The sequence below is a fragment of the Melanerpes formicivorus genome, unplaced genomic scaffold (genome assembly GCF_026170545.1).
Source record: "Melanerpes formicivorus ecotype bairdi unplaced genomic scaffold, bMelFor1.0.p_v2 SCAF_46, whole genome shotgun sequence".
NCBI classification, from domain to species: Eukaryota; Metazoa; Chordata; class Aves; order Piciformes; family Picidae; genus Melanerpes; species Melanerpes formicivorus.
In genome coordinates, this window is record NW_027142398.1 from 5,523,449 (window position 1) to 5,546,428 (window position 22,980).

At 54.9% G+C, this 22,980-nt stretch overlaps 2 protein-coding genes across 10 annotated transcripts in view; both read right to left on the reverse strand.

Moving 5' to 3' along the window:
• Window positions 1-1,377: 1,377 nt before the first annotated feature.
• On the reverse strand, window positions 1,378-12,158 carry TULP1 (TUB like protein 1). 6 transcript variants are annotated; one of them, XM_068159882.1, is made up of 15 exons: window positions 12,023-12,158; window positions 11,509-11,554; window positions 9,918-10,035; window positions 9,654-9,803; window positions 8,954-9,088; window positions 8,599-8,703; window positions 8,316-8,447; window positions 8,047-8,138; window positions 7,661-7,834; window positions 7,203-7,315; window positions 6,594-6,702; window positions 6,330-6,428; window positions 5,891-6,062; window positions 4,977-5,149; window positions 1,383-3,472 (listed from the first exon to the last, which is right to left on the reverse strand). In XM_068159882.1, the coding sequence occupies exons 1-14, from the start codon at window positions 12,067-12,069 to the stop codon at window positions 5,016-5,018; spliced, it is 1,626 nt and encodes a 541-aa protein (XP_068015983.1). In that variant the 5' UTR covers window positions 12,070-12,158; the 3' UTR covers window positions 1,383-3,472; window positions 4,977-5,015. The 6 variants fall into 6 exon arrangements, with proteins under 6 accessions (XP_068015982.1, XP_068015985.1, XP_068015987.1 ...); XM_068159881.1 differs by having other exon boundaries at window positions 1,378-5,149; XM_068159884.1 differs by lacking the exon at window positions 11,509-11,554 and having other exon boundaries at window positions 1,378-5,149; window positions 9,918-10,053; window positions 12,023-12,101.
• A 1,880-nt stretch (window positions 12,159-14,038) lies between these two features.
• Window positions 14,039-22,980, reverse strand: part of FKBP5 (FKBP prolyl isomerase 5) — a 28,482-nt gene continuing 19,540 nt past the window's right edge. For 2 of the 4 annotated variants that reach the window (XM_068159888.1, XM_068159891.1), the window contains 6 exons: window positions 21,517-21,673; window positions 20,644-20,734; window positions 19,512-19,595; window positions 18,334-18,519; window positions 16,886-17,125; window positions 14,039-15,249 (listed from right to left, as the gene is read on the reverse strand). In XM_068159888.1, coding sequence (XP_068015989.1) covers window positions 15,142-15,249; window positions 16,886-17,125; window positions 18,334-18,519; window positions 19,512-19,595; window positions 20,644-20,734; window positions 21,517-21,673 — 866 coding nt within the window. In that variant the 3' untranslated portion in view covers window positions 14,039-15,141. The remainder of the gene's footprint in view (window positions 15,250-16,885; window positions 17,126-18,333; window positions 18,520-19,511; window positions 19,596-20,643; window positions 20,735-21,516; window positions 21,674-22,980) is intronic. The other 2 variants (XM_068159889.1, XM_068159890.1) reach the window with 1 other exon arrangement.

A 22,980-nucleotide genomic window follows, 5' to 3' on the forward strand; every position in this document is an offset into this window, starting at 1 on the left:
AAAAGCTTCACCCAACTCCTCATCTCCCATCCTCACCACTTCCCAAGCACCTTTATTCCTCCCCAAACATGTTCATCCTCCCCAAACATGTTCATCCCCTTCCTTATCTCCCCATATTCCTCTCAGCCCTTCATGCCCCTCCACCATGAAGATTCCCAGTCTGTCCTGGACACCCCATAGTACTGAGGATGGGGATGCCCAAGGGAACCCAGTCAGGAGCCAGGCCATGGTCATCTCCTTGGAGCAGGTTTGATGGGTGATAGCACACTAAGCTGCAGCCAGCTGATCCCATGCAAGTCCCTGGCCATCCTGCCTGTTGGGAACCACGGCAGCACATGGCCAAAGCCGCTGGTCCTGGGGTCCAGCATGCACCAAAGACCTGTGCCACGGTCCCTAAACCCCATGGAGGGGAGGTACCAGCAGAGCCCTGCTTGGAGAAGGGATGCTCTTGGCATCCCATCCCTTCTAGAAACATATTTTTCTCATTTTCATGCCGAGCTTGGTTGTGCTGAAGCCTTTTGGGACCAGCCAGCCAACACTGCAGCCTGTGGAGCGCCAGCCTCCGCAGCATCCAGCGCGTTCAGCAATCGGGTGATTACCAAAGCCCTATCGCATTCTTCCACCCTTGGCCTGCTGCTAACTTGTAAGAAATCTGGACCAAAAAGTGCAACAAAATGGCTGCTATTCTCCATGGGCCGTTCAGAGCACTCGTTACTCATCCCTTACTTGGGCAAAAATGACATTGACTGCTCCTGGAGATGACAGCCTTAATTGAGTTCAATAGGAGTTGGGGCTGAGTAAGGCATGAGCAAACAAGCGTGCCTTAGCCCATGAATAAAAGCTTGATCTGCAAATGTTTAGGACCATATGTAAGGCTCCGTGCAGGGAAGTACCGAGGGAGTCACTGCTGTGCTGGGCCTGGTGTTGGGCTCTGTTACAGCCTCCAACCCAACCGCTGGCGATGCCGAAATGAGCTTTGTTGGGAGCACAGTGTTTCAGTCCTGGCTCGGTGGTTTCTTTCACTCCTGCCTCCTCATTTTTACTTTTCCCCCTCTTCAGAAGTCTGTAATCCTCCTTTCTGCTATTCTTCGTCCACTGGTGGGAACAGCAACTTCCTTTCTCAAATTGTAATATAAAAGAGCTGCAAGTAGCAATGCCATAAATAATATTTTCTTATGGCCAGAACATCCAAGTCTCGGCAAGACACCAAGAACAGCTACAGCGCTGTAAAACTCCAACACTTCACCAGAATGGCTTCACTAATTAAAAAACCATTCCTTTTTAAAATGCAGTTGAAAAGGTATTGGCTGTGCCGAGAAAGAGCCTGTTCTGCAGCCCTGCAACCCCACAGCTCCCTGGCCTTCTCTTGGAAAAATGTCACCAAGAGAAACACACAGGGGTGAGAAAACCACCCTGTCACCATCACTTCTTTAATTGATTAATATATCACCACTTCAAAGCAGGGAGCAAGAGCCCCAAAAGCCAAGGTGGTGCCCTCTGCTGGGAACCCAACAGCTCCAGCCCTTCCGTGGCTGGTGAGGAGCTTCCCAGCACTGGCCTCTCCCCCAATACCTGCCAGGATACCCCCAGCCCCATAATGGGGCAGTTGCCTTTTAGAGCCGATGGAAACACCCCCCAGCCCCACAAGGAGTACAGGGGCTGAGCCAGGGCTTGAGGCTGGCTGCATTTAGCCCCCTCAGCCCCCAGGGTCTGGGCACAGGGAGAAGAGAGCAACTGGAGAAGAGCTCTCCACTTCCATCCCCTCGCTCAGCTCTGGACCAGCATCTTCCACTCACTGGCACAGAATGGGAATGCTGGTGACCACCACCTGCGAGAGCCAGTACTGCAGTGACATTGCTCCTAACAAGGATGTGGTGCTCAGCATCCAGGTGGGACCTGATGTTTTTTTCTTATACCTATCTTTGCAAAAACAGAGGTCAGAGGTGGCCTATTCCTGGACTCATTCCAGCTCAGATTGGATGTGGCTCTGAGCAATCTGCTCTAGTTGCAGATGTCCCTACTGACTGCAGGGGGTTGGACTAAATGATGAGCCTTAAAGGTCCTCTCCAACCCAAACCACTCTGTGATCCCAGGAAAAGTCATTTCCCAGACGGTTCCCTTGAAGAAGCTGCCGACAATCACCTTCGGTCACTGCTCATGCTCCTCATGAGGAGTTAAACCCATCCCTGCAGCACCAGCCCCCTCACATGAAGCTTCAAAAGCCTCAAAGTCTTAACACACCCCTCCTGAGGCTGGAGAAGAGCCCTTCTCCAAGGAAGATGCACACTTTGGGCTCCCAATGCCTGGCTCCTTCTCTGGCTTTTTTCGTTTTTAACCTTCCCTCACAGTGAGCATTCCTTTCACACCCACACACACCCCGGCATCCCCAGCCATTGGCCTGCTGGTGCATCCCTCACGCTTTCCCTCGGCCAAAGCCCATCCACATCTCAACTGCTTCCGTCCCTCTCTCCTCTGCTGTTAACAGCCGTCGCAAACAAAGGCCCCAATACCCAGTGCCCTCTTCAATTGCTTTCATTTGTTTTCCTGTGCTGCAGTTGGTTTGGGTTAGAGGGTATGTGGAAGGGATGTGGAGTGGGCAGCTGAGGCAGCAGCTGTTCTGGGATGGGGAGGCATTGCGTGGGACGCCCAGGGCAGATGGGTTCTGCTCTGCTTGGGCCACAGGCTGGGAGTCCCAAGGGACTTGCAAGCAATAAGGGGTAACATGGGGACTTTTTGGGTGAGAGGAGGGAGAAAATCCCCAGGAAGCTGTTGTGATAAGGGCAGTTTGTGTTCCAGCAGGAGGTTGGGAAACTCAAACCTCTCTCTCTCACCCTGCTTCAGCTTTCCTGCTTCCGCCAGAGGCAGCGGGAACAGGCATGAGCCTGACCGTCAGCTGAGCCTTTCCCAATTCCAAACAGATGTTGGGCCTGTGGCTGGATTTGGGCAGAAAGCACTCATTTCCCCCATATTTCCTGGCCACACCTAGCCAGGGCATGCTGGCCCTGAACCGTGGGCTCTACTTCTCTTCTTAGAAAGTCTCTGATCTCACCACGTGGGTAAGGGACGATGCCCTGTGTGGGTCTGTTGTCCCCAAGATGTCCACCTCCATCTGCCCCCACATCTGCTGATGAATCATGGAGCCTGGAGTTGTGCAGCTGGTGGGAAAACTTCAACTCCATCAGCAAAGCCGCTGGTGCAGATGTTGGCCAGTGGTCCAATTGCAGCTCATGGCCTCATTGTCACTGTCATCTGTCTCTGTCCCCGCCATGGGGATGGGTTCAGGCTGTGTTCTGAAACTGTATCCCTATGGCACCACCACATCTGTCACCTCTTGCAGCATTAACTTAGGGGTAGTGGTTCAGATCACCCCTAGAAATGGGGAAAGACTTAAATGTGTCCTGGGAAAGGAACCCCAAACTGCATCAGTCCCCCTGGCGTCAGTGCAGGATCAGAGCAGATGAGAGAAGCATTGCTGGGGAGACAAGGACAGTGTTTTGGAGCACCATGGCATATCCCAGTTTCTGACCTCCAGTGACTGTTCACCCAGTGAATCTTCACCCCATGAAGATGGCTTTGTGCTGGGAATGGGGTCACGGGCTGCCCTACTTCCCCCAAGCTGCCCTTCCCCAGTGTCTCCCCTTTCCAATGACTCCCCATAGTGCCCTGCAACTGGGCTCCACACCATAGGGTGCCACAAGAAGCATACATCCACGCTCTGAAGGGGTCCCTGAGACCACCTGCTGGTAGTGTCTGATGGGATGCCACAAAGCACCAGTGTAGTGAGTGCCAGGGACATGGGGGGCTTGGCTGGACCCAGATGGGTGCTGAGCATGACTCAGCACCAAACCACACCTTGTGAGTCACCCTGGTGCTTCCTGGTGCACCCAGAGTTTTCCCTTCTAGGTCCCTCCTGGTTGTACCAACCCAACCCAGCCCAGCCCTGTGCCGGTGATGCCAGCTCTGCCTCACGTGGCTGCCAAGCCTCCTTCACCAGCACTGCCTTCCCTTGGCACATGCCCACATGCTGCTGGTGCTCTGGGTTCCAGGCTGCTCCTCAGGGATCTCAGATCCCAAAAGGCTTCCAGCCTCTTGGGTAGAAAGTTCAGGGCATGAAAAGACACCACAAATGCCCCACATCTGCTTGTGCCAGGGGAAAAATGGGGTAAAATAGGAGTTTGGTGTCTGGTGTCCATCGAGATGGGCAGAAGGCTCTTCACTGGGAGCTTGGGCAGAGCCTAGTTGCACGTGGGCTCATAAGGCGGGTGAGGAAACACAGACCAAGGAGCTCACTAACCCCCCTCTCACTGAGACCTTGAGTCACAAAATATAAACTAGAACCCAAACCAAAAAGGGCATCTAACTCCAAGAAACCTCTCAGAGAGGTGAGGTCAGGATCATAGCCTCATCTGGTAAATACACCCCAGCCTGACCCTGCCATCTGCCCCAGACCAGTGATCTGTCCCCAGAGTGGGTGACTGTGGCTGGGTGAGTGTCCCACAGTGCCCTGCAGGCACCTCCAGTCACCCCAGGAGTGGCTGCAGCCATTGAGCATTGGCCAGGCAGATGGTGGAGATAGAGAAAGCAGAGCAGGATGGAGATGCAGGAGCATCCAGTGGGCACTGGCAGGTGGTTCTGGCAGCCTGATTGGCCATGGCGGCCCTTCTTAGTTCCAGCAGACCCAGTGACCCCTGCAGCCCTGGTGGCCTTCGTAGGCACAGCAACCCCAGTGGCCCTTGTGACCCCACTGGCCCCAGTAGCCCCAGCTGTTCCAGCAGCCTTGGTGCCCCCAGTAGCAGCAGTCAGCCCCAGTGGTCCCAGCAGTCTCAGTGGCCTTGGTGGCCCCAACAGCCCTGGTGGCCTTAGGAGACACAGCAGCCCCAGTGGCCCTGGCGGCCGTGGTCACTCCAGTGGTCCTGGCAGCCCTGGTGGCCCCAGTAGCCCCAGAAGCCCTGGTGATCCCAGTAGTCCTGACCGACCTGGTGGCCCCGGTAGCCTCAGTGGCCCCAGCATGGGTGCTACTCGCAGGCCAGCTTCCCGTCAAAGCTGGAGAGGGCGATGGCGAAGGCCTGCACTGCACACAGCGGGTAGTTGTAGTCCATGGTGAAGGCATCATCAGCCACGCGCCCAAACTGCATCACGATGTAATCAGCTGCAAGAGAGAGGGCAAGCAGCTGGGGTGTCACCCATGCCCTCATCTCACCTTTCATCCCAGGGGATCCAGCTTTGTGGCACCCCAAAGAAGCCACCCCCTCGCCGAGCTCTGCAGACAGCCTGTGAGCACAGCGTGTGTCACCAAACCCAGGGGAGGTGGAACAAGATGATCTTTAAGGTCCCTTCCAACCCAAACCATTCTTTGATTTTCCTTGACACCCTTTAGTCCCCACAGGAGCCACAGCTCTGCGAGGGACAGGGACCCTGGTGCCCCACCGCGGGACTCGTGCTACCCGAGGGCGGGTGGCAGGAAATCTGTAAAAATAAACCAGGGGCCCCGGCGAGGCTTTTTCTGTCCCGTAACCCTACACCCAGGGGCCGAGGGATTCTGACTGCACCAGACAGGTGATGAACGGCCGCAGACGGGGACAGAGCTGCTGCCACTACTGAGGGACTGTTCCCAAGGCACAATGCACCCAGGGTGTGCCCACCAGCAGTGTGGGGTGCACACTGAGGGTGATGCTCTGGGGTGATTCTGGGAGCTCTTGCTCTAGAATCTGCCTGGCAACAGGTGACCCTCATGGGGCCTCTGCCAGCACTGGGGGCCACTGGCCTTGGGTAGCTTCATTCCATCTCCAGCTATGCAGCCATGCATAAAGAAAACCCAGACACCTCAGCAGGAGAAGGGGGTGCTTAGGCCATCATTCCCCCCGCAAATTCTGGCCCCTTCCCAGCTTACGGTCACTGTCATGCACAATCTGGAAGTTTTTGACAGAGGCGTGGGTGACCCGGCCGTGGAAGTTGAGGACGTAGGACTGGGTCTCATCATTCCACACTGGTGCCTTGTTGTGCAGCTCGATGATGTTGTCCATGTTCCTGTTCTGCCATCGCATCAGGAGGCCATCATTATCCTGGGGAGGGGGAGAGGGGAGAGAGCAGAGCAGGAGTGACCTCTGCTAGAGCCCTGCCACCCCCCCAGAAAGATACTCTGTGGCAGGAGATGGGATCCACTGCTGAGTGAAAAAACATAGCCACCACATCTTGCACTTCTCAGGGTGGTGCCTTGAATTTCAGGGACACCTCAAAGCCTTTCCATGTCCCCAAAGGGGGAGAATCCAAGGTGAACCCTAGCAAACCCTTTTCTCCAGACGTTTCTCCCAGTCTGGCCCCTGACTTACATTTCGGGGGCGGATGGGCACCCTCTCGCTGTCGGAGTTCATCCCGGGGATGATGACCGTCATCTTCCTGGGGCCTTTGAACCCTAAAACGTTGGTCTCCTGCAAGAGAGCCCCCACTAAAATCAGCTTCTCGCTGGTGGCTGAACAAGGGCTCGGGAACGGATCTAGCCCGTCCTACATCGCTCCAACCCCTTGGGCCAGTAGCCCAAAAGGGTGCAGGACCCAGGAGGTCCTGATGTGGGGGATTCCCATATTGCTACTTACGTAGACCACAGCTGAGAGCTCCTGCCGCACGTTGGACCAGTTGGCGTTGGCCCTGTCAGGGTTTGCACCGTTGTCAAACACCGTGAACTTGGTACCCATCAGGTTGGATCTGCAGCCAAATATGGGAGATGACCATGGATGGTGCCACCAAGTCCCCTCCAACCCCTCCTGTCCCACCCCTATTCCATGTATGGCCTCAGTTTTGCTCCAGATGCAAACCCCAAGTGCAGCCCCCAGCCAGCACCGTCCCTCTCACCCTTTAGCTGTTTGCTTGGGCACAGGGCACCCCTAAATGAGGCTGTTGCAGGGTGCTGCCCCGGTGGGGACCCTCCAGCATCCCTGCACTGCTGCCAGCCATACAGTGGGCTGGGACTTGCCAGGCGCTTTTTCTCACCATGACCTGTCCGCAAGGAGGAACCAGCCCAGCCTGTTTTCCCCTCCTGGCCCCTCAACGTTCCTCAGATTGGATCCACGCAGGGGACGCTGAATTTAGCCTCCTATCTGACCCAGCCATTGCCTGGGGCAACCAGCAACCCATAGAGGGTGCTGCAGGAATGGGGTACCACCAAAATGAGGTGCCACTAAAATGAGGTGCACCTCTGCTCCTACCTCAGCTTCCCAATGAAGTTCTCTCCTCCCCGTGACAGGTCAGTGGGATCAATGGAGATGAGGTAGTTGGAGGTTTTGCTCTTCTTACGCTTCCTCCCAGCAAGAAGGAACACCTGGGAGGGTGATGGAACCTCGTGGGAATTGGATGTTGTCATCACCCAAGCTCAGTGCCCCCCAGTGCCCTCGGCACAAGGCTTGGCCCAGCCAATCTTGTGGGAGTCGTAAAGTGAAGATGATCCTCAAAACACTGGCTGAGCCATGGGGCAGGAGGATCTGAGCCCTCATCATGCCATGCACCATCAACATGGGACATTTCCCAAGAGGAATGGAAGGAAGCAGCCCCATTCAAAGCCCACCACCACGGTGGGGTACAGGCAAGCATCCCCCCAAAATCCTGAGAGTGCTCCCCACCTTGGGTGTGAAGCCCCAGGGTCCCCAAGCCCCCAAGCCCGGCTCACCTTCTTGTCATTATCCAAGTGGAGGTAGTAGGTGGGATAAAGCCCCCGGTCCATGCCCTTCTTGTCCCGAGTCACTCGGCACTTGATGGTTGCTCCCTGTGGCGCTGGTTGCAGCACAAACTCCTCCAGGTTGTCCACCTCGAAGGCAGGTGATGGGGGCCTCTCCTCTTTTGCCTGCAGCATGAGAGGGGATGGTGACCCCAAAGCCAAACCTGCCAGAAGCTTCCCTCCTTCCCCAGCTCCCAGTCCCCCTGGGGTGTGGCTCTGCAGCTGGTGGCTTTGGGGACAGTCCTGTGGTGGGTCTCCCAGCCCCATGACTTGTCCTGGGAAGAAGACCTGCTGCTACCCTTTGAAGAGACCCCCATGGCCTTGGTGAGGTTTTGTACCTTCTTTGACTTCTTCACTTTTCCCTTCCTGTTGGAGTTCTTTTGTGGGGTCTCTGGAGTCTCCTCCTCAGTGTTGGCTGCTTTGGAAGGAGCTGTGAGTAGGAACAGGCAGGGACATGGGTTGGGGGGGAAGAGCCTGACTCCATTGAGCCCCAAAATTTGGACTAGCATAAATCCCATTGGTCACAACCCCCCTCTCCATGGCCAGGCTCATCTGCACCCCCAGAAGCCCCTCCAGCCTCTACTATCCTCCATCACATTGCTTATACCTTTCTTTTTGGCCTTCTTTTCCTTGGGTGGGTCCCCTCCAGTCTGAAAGAGGGACACTGGGTTCTTCTTCTCTGACCTGATGGGCTTGGTGCTGGAGTCAGAATCATCCTCCTCGTCACTGCCAGTGATGGCTGTAGTGGGACACAGGGGACGTAGTCATGCAGCACTGGGTGCTGTTGGCTCAGGGTGATGCCATGGAGCAGCAGGACTGGCTGGCACACTCCCCCCCCCCCCTGCTCCACCCCCTAATTACCCCTCACCCCCCCATTGCTTGTCCCATACCTTTCTTCTTGCTTTTCTTCTCCCTGTTCACCTGAAACATGGCCATGGACTCCTTCTTGGTGCTTTTGGCAGATTTGGCTTTGCCTTCAGGGTCGCTCTTGTCTCCTGGTGGGATGGAGGAGCAAATGAGCAGCCAGACAGGGGAATGGGGACAGGCAGTGATAACAGGTGGGGAAACTAGTAAGGGATGAGCTAAGTGGACATTGCAGGAGGAGGGGGTGATTGCCCCACAGGTCCCTGAGCCTCTTGAGGCAGTGATGGGGACAGAACGTGGGTGGAACCCTCATGACAGCAAGGACAGATGGAAGCAGCATCAGAATCAGACTCAAGCCATCCCTGTGCACTGGGCACTCACCCTTCGGCTTCAGCTTCTTCTCCCGGTTCTCACCCGAGGGGGGCTCTTTGGGCAGCTTCTTCTTGAGCTTTTTTGGTGGGTCTTTATTCTCCATCTCCTCTTCCACCTCCTCATCCTCGGAGTCCTCAGCTGGCTCTGCCCAGAGGTAACACCATGGCATCAGCAACATCATGGCTTTGTACCTCCTAACTGGTGAGCAGTGAACCTCTCTCGGCAGCACCCGCCTGTGTGGGCACCCATCCCACTACGGCCAGGGTTCTGGGACCGTGGGTGCCCGGCGCGGCTGGACGTGTCCAGAGCTGGACACAGCGTGTGGAGCCGCATCGCCATCTCGTGGCTGCAGCCCGGCCAGGGACAGAGCAGCTCCATCTTTTTTTTTTTTTTTTCCCTCTCTGGAAAGATGTCCAGGGAGCTGGTGGCGCCGCTGACTGCCACTCTCCCAGGGACAGTGTCGTGTCCCCGCTCTCCACGCTCCCCACTCCCGACCCAATGCCATGCACGCAGATTCCCTGCTACATCACCCTTCCTCCCGGGTGAGTAACTGGGGCTGGGCCGAAAAGCCCCCAGGGACGTTCAGAGCCCGTGCAGATGCCGGGAGCATCGATGGCACCGGTGGAATATGGTGTATGGGGATGCGGTGCAGTGGGACATGGGGTGCCACACACGGGTGCCCACAGAGGGGTGGGTGCTGCTCCCCCACCTTGTTGCTTCTTGGGCCCCTTGGCCATGTGGGAGCGGGGGGCTGGGCTCTCCTTCTTCTTCCGAGGCTCCTTGGTGGGTTTGGAGTAGGGATCCTTGTTGCTCTCCTCCTCTGCCTTCTCCTCCTTCTTCTTCCTCAGCTTCTTCATCCCTGCAGATTTCAAGAGCTGAGCACCACGGCTTCAGACTGGGGCTGCAGGGGAGCAGTGTGTCCCCCTATTTCTAGCACAGCTGGGGCAGGGTGGGAGGCTGAGTCTGTGCTTACCCTGGGCTGGGGCATGGGGCTCCTCTGCAGCCCCTGCCTCATCCAGCTTCTTCACTCGTAGCCGCCGGGGCTTGACCTCTGGCTCCAGCATTGGCTCCTGCCGCTTCTTCTTCACCTTCTGCCCTCATGGACAGTGCTGAGGAGACACAGCTGGCCTTGAATCCCTTTTTCCTTTGCAAGGCTACTCCTGCATGTATGACACTGGCTCCCTTTTCAAAATATATCCTTGTGGGAGCAGGCACCCAGGGACAAGGACCCACTCTGGGGACCTGCTCCATGGACAGGGACCCACACCTTCAAACAAGCAACTTACCATGGGACAGACACCCAGGGAAGGCAGAAGCAGGGAAAAACAGAAAGGGCTGTTAGCAGTCAGACAGGAGAGTGCCAGACAGCTGTGTGCTAGCCACAGGAACAAGGTGCTTGATACTAGCACTGGCCTGACATCACACAGGGACAAGCCACGCTGTGCTGTAGGGACCTCAGATGAAAGACACTCTGGACACCAGCTCATCTACCGATAGGAATTCCCAGAGGAGCTGAGCTGGGACAGGGAACACTGGGACAGGCAGGCAGCCTGGCTCCACACCTCCATCTCCTCTCACCACCCCAGAAGGCTCTGTCAAAGGCAAGGAGCTGCGATGGAGGTCAGCACGAGCTCTGGGATTAGGCACAGCACCTAATACCCATTAGCCAGGCCTATAAATAACCCTGATTTAACAAATCTGGAGCATGTGGGGCAGGACCTGGCTCGAGAGAGGAGAATTTGGGGAGATGGTGTCAGCTCAGGGCCCTTGGAAAGTGATTTAAGCAAAACCAGTGGGGCACCCACCACCTGACCAAACACCTCCCTCCTCATATGGCTTTTGTCCCTCCTGGGTGCCCCAGCACAGTGGGTGAAGGTGTTTGGCAAGAAGGGCGAGGGGCCAGTTGGATTCCCAGCAGGATCTCAGCACTGCAGATTTGGGCAGGAGCAGGAGGAAGGTCTCATGGGGAGGTGAGAACAGGCTGGTTTCTTCTGTGCCATCAGCTCACATGGAAAAGCTCCTTCACATCCTTTAATCCCTTAAGCAGGCTGTGGGGGGAACATGACACAGCCACTCCATTACTTAATGAAGCTCTTTAATGAGGGGCTACTGGTTAATCTGAGTGGTCAATGAAACCACTGCTGAGACCCCTCTGAGGCTGTGGAGCACCCGAGGGCTGTGACAAAATGGGGTAATATCTGGCCTTTAGGGTCACAGCCTGGGGAAAGTGAGTCATGGCTTAACTGAGAGGCTTAATTAAAGGGTTAATTAGGAATTGAACCCACCTCATAGGGTGCTTTGAAGCGACGGAGGGAGGGGTTGGAAGGATACATAAAGGAGCAAGAGGGGCTTTAGGATTTCCTCTACCCACCTGTTCTGGAAGAATGCTCCCCAAATCTCATGACCCCCAAGGCTACAGCATCCTGACAGAACAACTTGTCCAGCTCCAAGTTGGACTGGGTGTGGGGCCACGGTTTGAGGGTCTCCAGTGTCCCCAGCCCCTGGGGACAGCCCACAGCAAGGGTTGGTGGCACTGGGAATGGGAGGAGGGATTTTGTTCTCACCTGCTTGGGCTTTGGCTGCTGGGGGCTGCCTGGTTCCTTGCTGGGGCTGTGGGGCACAGAAATCAAAGGGGTGAGGGCTTTCAACCCTCTCCAGCTCCTGAGAGAGGGGCAAGACCCTCTAGCTGAGCATCACCCCAATTTTGGGGGTGATGGGAGACAGGTCAGCCTTTTGTTTGGCTCCAGAAGCTGCTCGACCTGTCTCAACAGGGTCAAGCTCAATTTACAGCCTCTCTCCTAGCAGGGAGCCCGGGGTGGGAGCTCTGCCTTGACCAAGAGTGACAGCAATAAGGCTCATCTGGGGACCCCTTCTCTAAGGAACACATTTGTCCTCTCTGAGTCGATGAGCATCATCACAGCCATCCTCTTGCAGCAAAAGAAGGCTTGCTAGACCAGCTCATTAAACTACAATTCAACTGTCAATGGGAGAAAAAGGCACTGGAGGAGATGGGAGCCTAATGGGGGTGCCCAGCCCATCACCCACCCTGCGGGTCAAATCCTGCCTACCAGTACCAACCTGTCAGCAGCCCAGACCTCGCGCAGGATCTCGGTCTGCAGTGGCATGGTTCCAGGCCCCGTGTCCAGCAGGATGGTTCCCTCCAGCCTGTCCTGGCCTCCTTTCCACCTCTGACCTTCCAGCACCAGCTGCTGACCTCCCCTGGCACTGCAGCTCCTACCAGCCCAGGGCTGGGTCCACGGGCTCAGCTGCAAGGGTCCTAGTGCAGCACCGCGGCATTGGCTCGCCCACCTCCGTGAGGAAGAGGAGGAGGAGAAGCAGACGAAGGAGACGATTAACTTTTTATTTCTCCTGAAACTCCGTAATAGGATTTCTGGGGCTGCTGGCCAGCCTGGCTGCGGGGAGAGCAGCTGGCAGGGCGGTAATCCCAGGAAAAGGAAGTCCCAGCGACAGGGGGCCCCGAGGGGGTGGCAAGGAGGGAGTCAGTTGGGCTGCAGGCAACTTTTTGCAGTGCACAGCCTGCCCCCAGCTGGCACAAGTGGCCCCACTGTGCTGAGGACCTTACCAGCATGAAGGGGAGGGATGCTGGCTGACTCTCTTCAGGGTTGTCCTCCCTGGATGAGCCTTTTTCCACCCAAAAAGGTCTTTTGGTGACAGAAAAACAGGACTGGGGCTGCCTTGCTCTGCACCTGGAGAGCCCATGCAGGGAATGGCAGCGTCCCCAGCTCCAGGTGATGCTAAGGGCTTCCCTGTGGACTGCTGCTCTGCTCCAAGCCCAGTCCCACATCCCCGGGTTCCTTCAGGCCAGAAGTTTCACATCCTGCATGTCCCTTCTCCCACTTCACTTCCTTATTAATAGCATTTAACATTCATTTGTTGGTATTTCCCTCCAAAGATTGCTGTCTAGTTGCAAAGCCAGGTAAGACAAGTGCCCCCAGTGACCCCTCTGTGCCCTCAGCCTTACCCAACGCACCAAAGGTACACCCCCCCCCATCCCCCCCACTCATACACCCGCGCCCCATTTCCCAGGCTATGTCCAGTGCCACTAGGTGGCATCTGAACACACACGCCTGGGCTGCAGGAGCACCGTGAAGCTTTGACAGCTTCAGTCGAAGATCTTCTCGGTTTCCCTTCAGCCTCTAAACCACATCTCATCGCCTGCCCGAGCTTACTTTCTCTTCCAAGGGGCAGAAAAGCACCAGGCCAAAATAAGTCCCAAATTTGCTAAAAACAGGGAAAAGTCCCAAAACTGAAACAGAAGGTATTGTTTTTTCTTGTAGAGGGTTGCTTCCTATGAGAAACATGGCTCAGGCTTCTGTCCTGTCTGCAGGAAAAAAAAAAAGCCAGTTCTTTGCAGCCCCCGCTCTGGGTCTTGCAGCACCCTCCCTAGGCAGCACCCAGAGGTGCTGGCTAATAGACCCCCCCCAGCGTCTGGGTGTGCCTTTCCTAACAGGGAGCTGTTGCATTCACCCCTGCTTCTTGGGTCACCTTGCTCTGCTAGGGGGTCTGCAGAGCCTGGTACCCCTTTTCACATTCCCTTATATTCTGTAGTCTCTCTTCCTTCAGTTGAGCCACCAGGTTAAGCAGATCATTGACCTGTGCTCAACCAATACAGGTATTGTCTCCACCACCCTCCATTTCAAGTGCCAGGCTCCAACACTCTCTGCAGCCAGCTGCCTAGACACCTGCATGGCTACGTGTAGCCTCTGTTTGGGTACCCACAGTCAAGGGGCACAAATGCCTCTTCCATCCACTTGGGTGCCTCCCAGGGACCCCCCATCTGAAAACACAAAACAAGTTATCAGGAGAAAGCCCTCAAGGCTGGGAAAAAAAGCCAAGAACCAGCCCCCCCAGCAGCATCCCCCATCCAGGCATCCCTTGAGCCTTCCCCAGCTCCCCAGGAAATGATGGCTGATAAAAAGGTGCAGCAGCATCTGGGGACACCAGTAATTCCTTAACAACCCCTTGGCTGGAGTGGGGCAGCTCACAGAAGCATAGAAAGGATCTTTTAAGATCATCAAGGCCAACCATAAACCCAACACTCAGGGGACAGCATGCTTGCGTCACCCAAGAGCCACCTCCCTTTGCTGAGCAGGAACCAGAGAAAAAGTGATTTTCCTTTCTTTCAGCTGTTTATTGTCAAGTTCTAAAAGGGATATTACAAAGACCAGACAGGAAACATAGCCATCAGAAAGCTGCTTTCACCTAGCAGTGACCACGGCCCTTTAGACTGGAGTGCAACAACGGCCCAGGTGGCAGCAGCACCACCAGTATGGGGACGTGATGTGCCCTGCACACACCAGGCAAAGCTGCTCACCACCGAGGGGGAATCCTATGGTGCCAGCTTTCTGAGCCACGTGTCAACTTGCTGCTTCTGTTGCGTTCTCCCCCCCCCCCCAGCAATAAATCTATTTCAAGATGGGAGCAGAGGGCTGGGTTGTAAGGTGAACTATCTGTGAGCTGCAGAGCTGAACAGGAGACTTTTGCTCTGCAAGGAAACAGAAACCAGCACCTTCAAAGGATAAAATGCACCCCACAAGAAGGGGATTTAGAGGTGAATTATGCCCCTGTACTGAGGGGCTGCAGCAGAGGCGATCACGCCCTCGGACCCGGCCTCACATCACAGCCCCTTTGGCCACAGGCAAGAAGCTGTCAGGAGAGAAAACCAATTTCCCCCCAATCCAGTGAGCACCCACGGGAGAGCGAGCTGCCAGGTGCCGAGGGGGTGCTGGGCTCCCACGAGCCAGCCCTGGGTTCCAGTTTGCCTGCTGTGGCACCAGCATGGAGCACGTCCCGGATCCCAGCTCATCCGTAAGGAGCCAGGGTGCTGCGCTGACAGCCGACATGAAGCCAGAGGAGCTGCAAGGCACTGCCTGTGGAAACCTGCCAAGAGCTTCGATTTCTATTTGTTTTTGTTTGTATTTGTCTCTTTCTTTCCATTCCAAAGCCGTTTGCTCCACAGGCTGTGGGTGGTCCCACAGCATCCCGCCGCTGCCATGCAGCGTGCCCGGGGCGGTGGGACAGGGACTGCTTCTCCCCTGCGAGGCGCTTTTTGCTTCCACGATCACACAGACTGTAACAAGCTTTACAAGACGCTGGCGAGTCCCAAGCTCTGGCAGCAACCTTTTGCTGCGTGGGCCAAGGGCAGGAGGCTCTCCCTTCCCACTGCTCTTACTCCATCATACATGGCCTTCAGCCTCTTCACCTTCAGCACTGGCAGCTTTTGGCCCCTTTTCACAAACTGCTTTCTCTGCTGCTTTTTCAACCCCAGTTTTGCTGGCAGCTTCCTGCAAAACAGCAAATTACAGAATCATCACAAACTGGGTTGGGTTGGAAAGGACCTTCAAAGCAAACTGGCTGAGGGGACACTTCATCCAGGTCACTGATGTTGAACAAGACCTGACCCAGTCTTGACCACTGGGGACCACTGTGAGCTACAGGCCTTCAGCTAGGCTCTGCACCACTGATCACAACCGTCTGAGCCACAACCCTCTGAACCCTCCTTCAGCCAGTTCTCAGTCCACCTCAGCGTCCACTCATGTGACCCACACTAACACCCAACAACAAGTCTATCATAGGTGTAGCCCCTACATTTGGCCATAGGTGCACGAGAGGAACACTAAGGCACACTGAAGGCTCACACCTGCTCCAGCAGTGACTGTCCCTATCACAACTAGATGCACCAGCCAACATATCTCAGTGCCAGCAGTTGGCCAGGGCAGCTCTGCTTCCTGTCCCAAGCTGGATAACCCCAGGGGCTGCCCTGGCCTCTTATTCCACCACCTCAACCTCCAGGCACTGGTTCAGAAGAGATTACACTAAAACTGAGCCAGGTGGTTGGGCTGGCAGCACTGTGTCCTCTCTGGTTATTGAACACCAGGTTTTGTTGTGAGGAGTTGTGGCTGAGATTCATTACAGATAGCAATCGCTCCCTGTCAGCAGAGGAGCAGCTATTACCTTCCCAGCTTCAGGAAAACCACACCATCATGTCTCAAAATGCATTGCCAGAGATTGGATGACATTTCATTTTGCCAGTGACCAGGAAGTCACCCACAGTCACCAGCTGGGAACAGAAGAATTCAGTACAAGTACCAGCCCTGTCAACAGCCCTTGCATCACCAGCACTTTTTTCTCCCAGACTCACAGAAACGTTTTGGCTGGAAAAAGCCCCTCAAGGTCATCCAGACCAAACATCAACCCATCACCACCACAGCCACTACATCATGTCTCCAAGTGTCACGTCCACACATTTCTTGAACACCTCCAGGGATGGTGACTCCACCACCTCCCTGGGCAGGCTGACCACTCTGGCAGGACAGAAATTGTTCCTAATGTCCAACCTGAGCCTCCCCTGGCACAATTTCAGGACATGTACCCTCATTCTGTCACCTGATACTGGAGAGACTAATCCCCACCTCACTACAGCTCCTCATTTCAGGGAGCTGTAGACAGCTGCTAAGGTCTCCCCTCAGCCTCCTTTTCTCCAGACTAAACAACCCAAGTCCCTCAGCTGCACCTCACCAGCCCTGTTCTCCAGACCCTTCACCAGTTTCATTGTCCTTTTCTGGACCTGCTCCAGCCCCTTAATGTCCTGACTTCTGAGAATCTGGTGGCAGCCTCTGCACCAGAGAAACCAAGAAATAAATCCATCTTCCCAGTGCAGCAGGCTCAAGCCCTCCATCCTTGACCTGATCTATGACTTCATTGGCTTTAACCCATCTCTTCCCATCACAAAGGTGCCTAGAGTCCTTCACCCTGGGCTCAGGTGGCCCAAAGCAGGCAGCAGGCAGCAGGCAGCAGGCAGCAGGCAGCAGGCAGCAGGCAGCAGGCAGCAGGCAGCAGGCAGCAGGCAGCAGGCAGCAGGCAGCAGGCAGCAGGCAGCAGGCAGCAGGCAGCAGGCAGCAGGCAGCAGGCAGCAGGCACCTTGGCGTCCCTCTCTGCGAACTTTGTGAACATGTTGGCGTAGATCCTCCGGTCCCGCTCGTTGTGCTCCTTGGTTTTCTTCTGGCAGATGGAAATCTGGGATTTCGCTGCTTTGTTCTGTGGATTCACTTCCAGAACTTTTTGAAAGTCACATTTTGCCAGCTCGAACTCGTTCATCAATAACCTGGCTTCGCCCCTCCGGTACAAGCCCTTCTCATTGTCCTGGTCCAGTCCTAGTGCCTGCAAACACACAGGTCCCTGTTAGCAACTTTGGGATCCCCCAAGAGATCCCTCTGAGGTCAAAGCCTCATTAAATCTGCTGAAACCAGGACAAGGTGGCTTCAAGTGCCCAGAGCACTTGCAAGTTGCTCAACCAAAGAAACCCCAAAAGATCAACTCATGTCCATCAGCAGTCGTTATTATAGTTCACTTGTTTCTCCTTGCTCAATATCCCCCCAAAAGCAGAGAGTCCATGGGAGACAAATCCACAAAGAAGGTGAAAACACCACATCCCAGCCCAGAGGAGCACAGGGAGCTTGGAGACAAGGAAACTGATGGTCTAAAGGTGCGTTTTGACTCTCTGCTCTAGCAACAAAGTTGTTTGCCTTTAGTAAAAGCCACACATGCACCTCAGAGGTGATTCAGAGAATCACAGAATGCACTGGGTCAGAAGGGACCCTCAAAGGTCATCTTGTCCGATGCCCTGCAGCCCGCAGGGACAACCCCAACTAGAGCAGGTTGTTCAGGGCACCGTCAAGTTTGACCTTGAATGTCAAAAACACAGGTCAAGCCTGGGCCAGACCCAAAACTTTCCTCTCCAGACAGGCTGGGAGAGTTGGGGTTATTCAGCCTGGAAAGAGGAAGGCTCCAGGGAGACCTTAGTGCTGCATTTCAGTATCTGAAGAGGACCTATAGGAAGGCTCAGGAGGGATTGTTTATAAAGGCCTGTGGTGATAGGATGAGGGACAACGACTTGAAACTGGAGCAGGGAAGATTGCACAATGAGGGTAGTGAAAGGTTGCCCAGAGCAGTGGCTGAGGTCCCATCCCTGCAAACATTCCAGGTCAAACTTGATGGCGCCCTGAGCAACCTGCTCTTAGTTGGGCATGTTCCTGCTCACCGCAGCAACAAGATTACTTTGAGGGTCCCTTCCAATCCAACATATTCTAAACAGTAGCCTCAGGCTGCTGGCCCAGGCACCATCCATCCATCCATCCAGTTAGATGTGGCTTTGGAAGAAAAGCTGTGGTAAGCAGGTGGATTTCAACTCCAACAAGCACTTCTGCTCCTGCAGTCAATTTCTGTGCTCACACCACCTTTGGAGACCACGAGGTGCAGATGGGATGGCACCACTCTGGGGTGCAGATGGGATGGCACCACTCTGGGGTGTGCAGTGAGAACCTGCAAGACAAGAAGATGCTCCCACCCCAAGGCTAATGCACCTCTACCTTGTCACAGCACTCGACAGCTTTGGTGTACTCCCGCAGCTTCAGGTAGCACATGGCCAGGTTAAGGAAGGCAGCCAGCAGGAAGGAGTCAGAGGCTTTGGACTCTTTCTCTGATAAGCCATACTCCAGTTCCAGCCAGGACACAATCTTCCCATACTGAATCACTGCCTGCAGGTATTTGCCTTCCTGGGATGGAGCAAAGAAGAAGAGGCTAGAGGAACCCATGCGGACAACACTCAGTCTGCTCCTGGAACAGCCTGCCAACAGGTCATGAGTTGAACACAGTGTGGTAAAGACACAAGACACAGAAGTCAGAAAGATGCTCCAAGGCTTGGCTGGAGCTGCTGGTGTGGAGCCCCATGGAGAAAGCAGTTTCTAGCTTGTGTTCCACCTCCATACTAAACCAACTTGCTTGGGATGTCCCAGCCTGGGAAGGGGAAAGGCAAAGCCCCTCAGCATTAGTCCTGGTCACATCCTTCTGTGGGAAGAATCTGATCCACCACCCTGCTCCCCAGGGAGCATACATGGGCAAGGCAGTGCCTGGAGAGGAGGAGGTATTTCAGGAAGTGAGGAAAAGGCAGACGAAGGGCAGGATCCATCTTCCCCAGTGCTGTCTGGGGAGTCATGTGTCCAGCTCGAGGGTCCTCAGCACAGGACAGACATGGACCTGTTGGAGTGGGTCCAGAGGAGGCCACAGCAATCCTGGGAAGGGCTGTTCAGCCTGGAGAAAAGAAGGCTCAAGGGACACCTTTGTGTGGCCCTTCAGTGCTTGAAGAAAGCTGGGGAGTGATTTTTGAGGAAGACCTATTCTAACAGGACAAGGGGTGATGGTTTAACTAAAAGAGGGAGATTCAAACTAGATAAAGTTACAAAATTTTTGTGCTGAGGGTGGTGAGACTCTGGCCCAGGCTGCCTGGGAAGGTGGGAGCTGTCCCATCCCTGGCACCGTCGCAGGCTGTTTGGGGCTCTCAGCAAGCTGCTCTAGTTGCAGATGTCCCTGCTGACTGCAAGGGCGTTGGACTGGATGGGCTTTACAGGTGGTCCCTTCCCATCCAATCCAGTCTCTGCCTCTATGACACGGCTTCTCCAACCCTGACAGATGCCAGGTCACATATCTAAGGGTCACACCCTATTCCTAGCTCCCTTGCTCCATCTCCACCACCCACCAGTGTACAAACCTTGAAGTAGGTTGTGCCTTTCTCCTTGACGATGGCAGCCTGCTCCAGTTTCTCTTTGGTGTCCATCTCCCAGGACTCCTTGGCCTGCAAAGAAATGCTTGGAGCAATCCTGGAGAAGCAGGGCAGCCCAGTGCAGCAGCAGGACCACACATCCCCCCGGATTGCTCATTAACGAAGGGTGCTCATCAGGGCAGCATTACACAGAGTGGATCCAGCATCTTTTTAATTGGGTGAGGAGACACCCAGAGCACATTAGGGCTGTGGATCTGGAGCCCCTTACAACAGGGAAACCCTCCCAGGCTTGGGACTTCATCCCGAGCAAGGTGCTTTGTCCACTGCAACTCCATCAGGATGGAAAATCCCAAGAAGAGAAGAGGAGTTGGGGGAGGGACATCCCCCAGCAGAGCAGGGATGTGGTGGGTCTTATTCCTGCTCTGGGCAGAGTAGTGGGATGAGGAGAGGATCAAGCAGGGATGCAGTACAGCAGCACCTGCCCCATCCCATGGGCACCTTTTGCATCCCACTCCTGTCCTCACCATGGGCACAGCCATCTCAGCCTGCCAGCCAAGCTCCTTGGGGCCAGCTGGGTGGACAGGACAACTCTGATCTGAGCAGCCCAGGAAGAGACAGGAAAAAACCAGGGGTGACAAAGGATAAAACAAAAAAATATTTTGAAAAAGAGAAGAAAACCCCAAAGAAAGAAAGGAAAACACCACCAAAAGAAAAAACACAAAGGGCGGGGGGGGGAACCCAGAAGGAAAAAGGGACAAAAATGAAAAGGAAAAAGGGGATAACAAAAAGAAAAAGGAGGGCAAAAATAAAAGGGAAAAAGCAAGCAAAAAATAATTCAAAACCCCAAAATAAATAAAGAAAGATGAAATAAAAGGAAGAAGAATAACAGCAAGTCCAAGGGGAAGATGGCTGGGAGCAAACGAGAGACCCAGCCTTGGGCCCCCCAAGAGAAAGAAACCAAACCAACAGAGAGGAACAACCTCAGAACACCAAGATCTTGGTGAGGTCTCTGCTGGAGCTGGGGCCAGGGGTGGCCTCATGCCAGGGCCAAAGGGCAGCCATTGCCCAGGCACCAGTGTCCTGGTCACCCGGGTAGGGCCCCCCACGCTCCTGCTCTCACCTTCTCAAAGCTCTTCAGTGTCACCTCATAGACCAGCTCTGCGTTGGCCTGGATGCCGTATTTGGGCTTCCCTGCCTCGCCGAAGCCATACCTGGGGGGCATAAGGAACCTGTCAGAACCAGGGGCAGAAGAATCTTGCTTTGGGCAGCTTGGCCACGACACAATCACCCACTGGAGTTTCCACTCCTGCAGCTTCTAACTTTGCAGGGTGAGGGCAAGATTATTCTCCATGAGCAATGATACCTGAGGGGACACAATCCATTCTCTCCTGGGAGTCATCATCTCTGTAGGCATCAACTCCATTGTTTTAGAGAGGTTTCTCTACCCAGCCATGGTGGTTTCCAGGGAGACCTTTTCCTTTCAGCCCCTGGACTCAGATAAACCTCTTTTTCCTGAGATCTCTGCCTTCATGCCACCAGTTACTCTTGCCATGCCTGCCGACATCACTAACCTGAGGCTCTCCTGCAAAGTCCCACTTTCAGGATCAGCATCTTCCATGACAGATAATACAGCTTTGGATGCTGGAAGCTCAAAACTAGGTGACATCTCTTGTCTTGGGGGGGCTGGGGCCAAAATCTTTTCAGTGGTGCCCAGTGACAGGACAAGGGCAAGTGGGCACACACTGGAAGCCAGGAGGTTTCATCTGAACAGGAGGAGAAACTCCTTTGGTGTGAGGGTGCTGGGGCCCTGGAGCAGGCTGCCCAGAGAGGCTGTGGAGTCTCCTCCTCTGCAGAGCTTCCAAACCCTCCTGGCCATTGTGATCCTGGGCAAGCTACATGTGGGTTGGACTGGACGATCTCCAGAGTTCCCTTCCAACCCCACCATGCTGGGATGTCTGTGTGGCTCTGTGGTGCCCAGGAGGATGCTCCTTACCGTGGTGCAAGGTAGAGGACACAGTGCTCTCCCCTCTGCATCTTCTCCAGGGCTTTGTCGATGCCGATGGGGATGTCGTAGTCCTCCCCTTCGCCCACGACGAATTTCACGTCTTTGCAGTCGAACCTGCTGCCACCACAGAATCCCTCCAGGTGAACTGCAGAGGGTTGAGAGGGCAGGATCACACTCAAAGCCACCCCAACCAAGGCAAGGGGCAGCTCCAAAAGAAGCATTTTACAAAGAATGTCTTCCAAACTCTCTCAGCACAGGAACAGGAACAGGAACCTGCTGGAGCGGGGCAGAGGAGGCCACAGCAATGCTGGGAGGGCTGGAAGCCCTCTGCTGTGAGGCCAGGCTGAGAGAGTTGGGGTGGTTCAGCATGGAGAAGAAAAGGCTCCAGGGAGATTTTCTGATGGCCTTTCAGTGCCTAAAGAGGCCAAGAAGAAAGCTGGGGACAGACATCGAGCAGGGCCTGCTGTGACAGGATAAGGGGTGACGGTCTGAACTCAAAGAAGAAGACTCAAGCTGGAGGGGAGGGAGAAATGTTTGACACTGAGGGTGGTGAGACCTTGGCCCAGGTTGCCAATAGAGATGGGAGAAGCCTCATCCCTGGCACCGTTGCAGATCAGGTTGTTTAGGGCTCTGATCAACCTGCTCCAGCTGCAGATGTCCCTGCTGACTGCAGGGGCATTGGACTGGATGGGCTTTAGAGGTCCCTTCCCAGCAAAACCAAGCTGTGACTCTGATTCTACGAAAAAACAGACAAGCTTCCAGTCCTGGAAGTTGAAAGACATGGGGCTGGGGGCAGCACAGGAGCTCCTGGTGGGCGGGGCGGGGCCAGGGAAGGCTCAGAAGCACTGCTGAAAAGGCAAGCAGGCAAATCCTGTCTCAGCAAGGAGCAGACAACAGATAAACACCATGACTAATATGTTCCCCATGCACTCTGCTGCACGAGTCAAGTCTTACTGGAACTGGATATTGCTGCTGGCACACAGCCACGTGGCATTTATCAGGGCGATTACACAGCTCCTATAGGCAGCCATACTGCCGTGCCTGCCACCTCCAAAACAAGGCTGTGCTCTCCTCCTCCAAGAACTCCAAGTACAAGATAAATATTATTTGCTCTTGTTTCATTTCTCTTCAATCTTCAACCAATAACTGTGGCTGTTCCAGCCCCAGGCGCTGGCAGACGCACAGCCAGGAGCAGATACCGAGGACCTGGAACATTCACCACCTGGTTCTCCTGGCTGGCATTTCCAGAGCAAGATTCATGGATTCATGGAATGGTTTTGCGTTGGAAGGGACCTTAAGTATCATCTCATTCTCACCCTGCTGACACGGGCAGAGACACCTCCCACCAGCCCAGGTTGCTCATGGACTCATCCAACTTTGACCTTGAACACCTCCAGGGAGGAGGCATCCACAACCTCCCTGGGCAACCTGTTCCAGGGTCTCACCACCCTC

Excerpts from the sequence above, each read along its gene's own strand:
- TULP1 (XM_068159881.1), bottom strand. The coding sequence starts at position 12,069 with ATGCCACTGCAGACCGAGATCCTGCGCGAGGTCTGGGCTGCTGACAG. Across the intron at positions 7,835-8,046 it reads AAGTGAAGAAGTCAAAGAAG|GCAAAAGAGGAGAGGCCCCC; the intron begins GTACAAAACCTC and ends CTCATGCTGCAG. Across the intron at positions 6,063-6,329 it reads TGCCCATCCGCCCCCGAAAT|GATAATGATGGCCTCCTGAT; the intron begins GTAAGTCAGGGG and ends CCCCCTCCCCAG.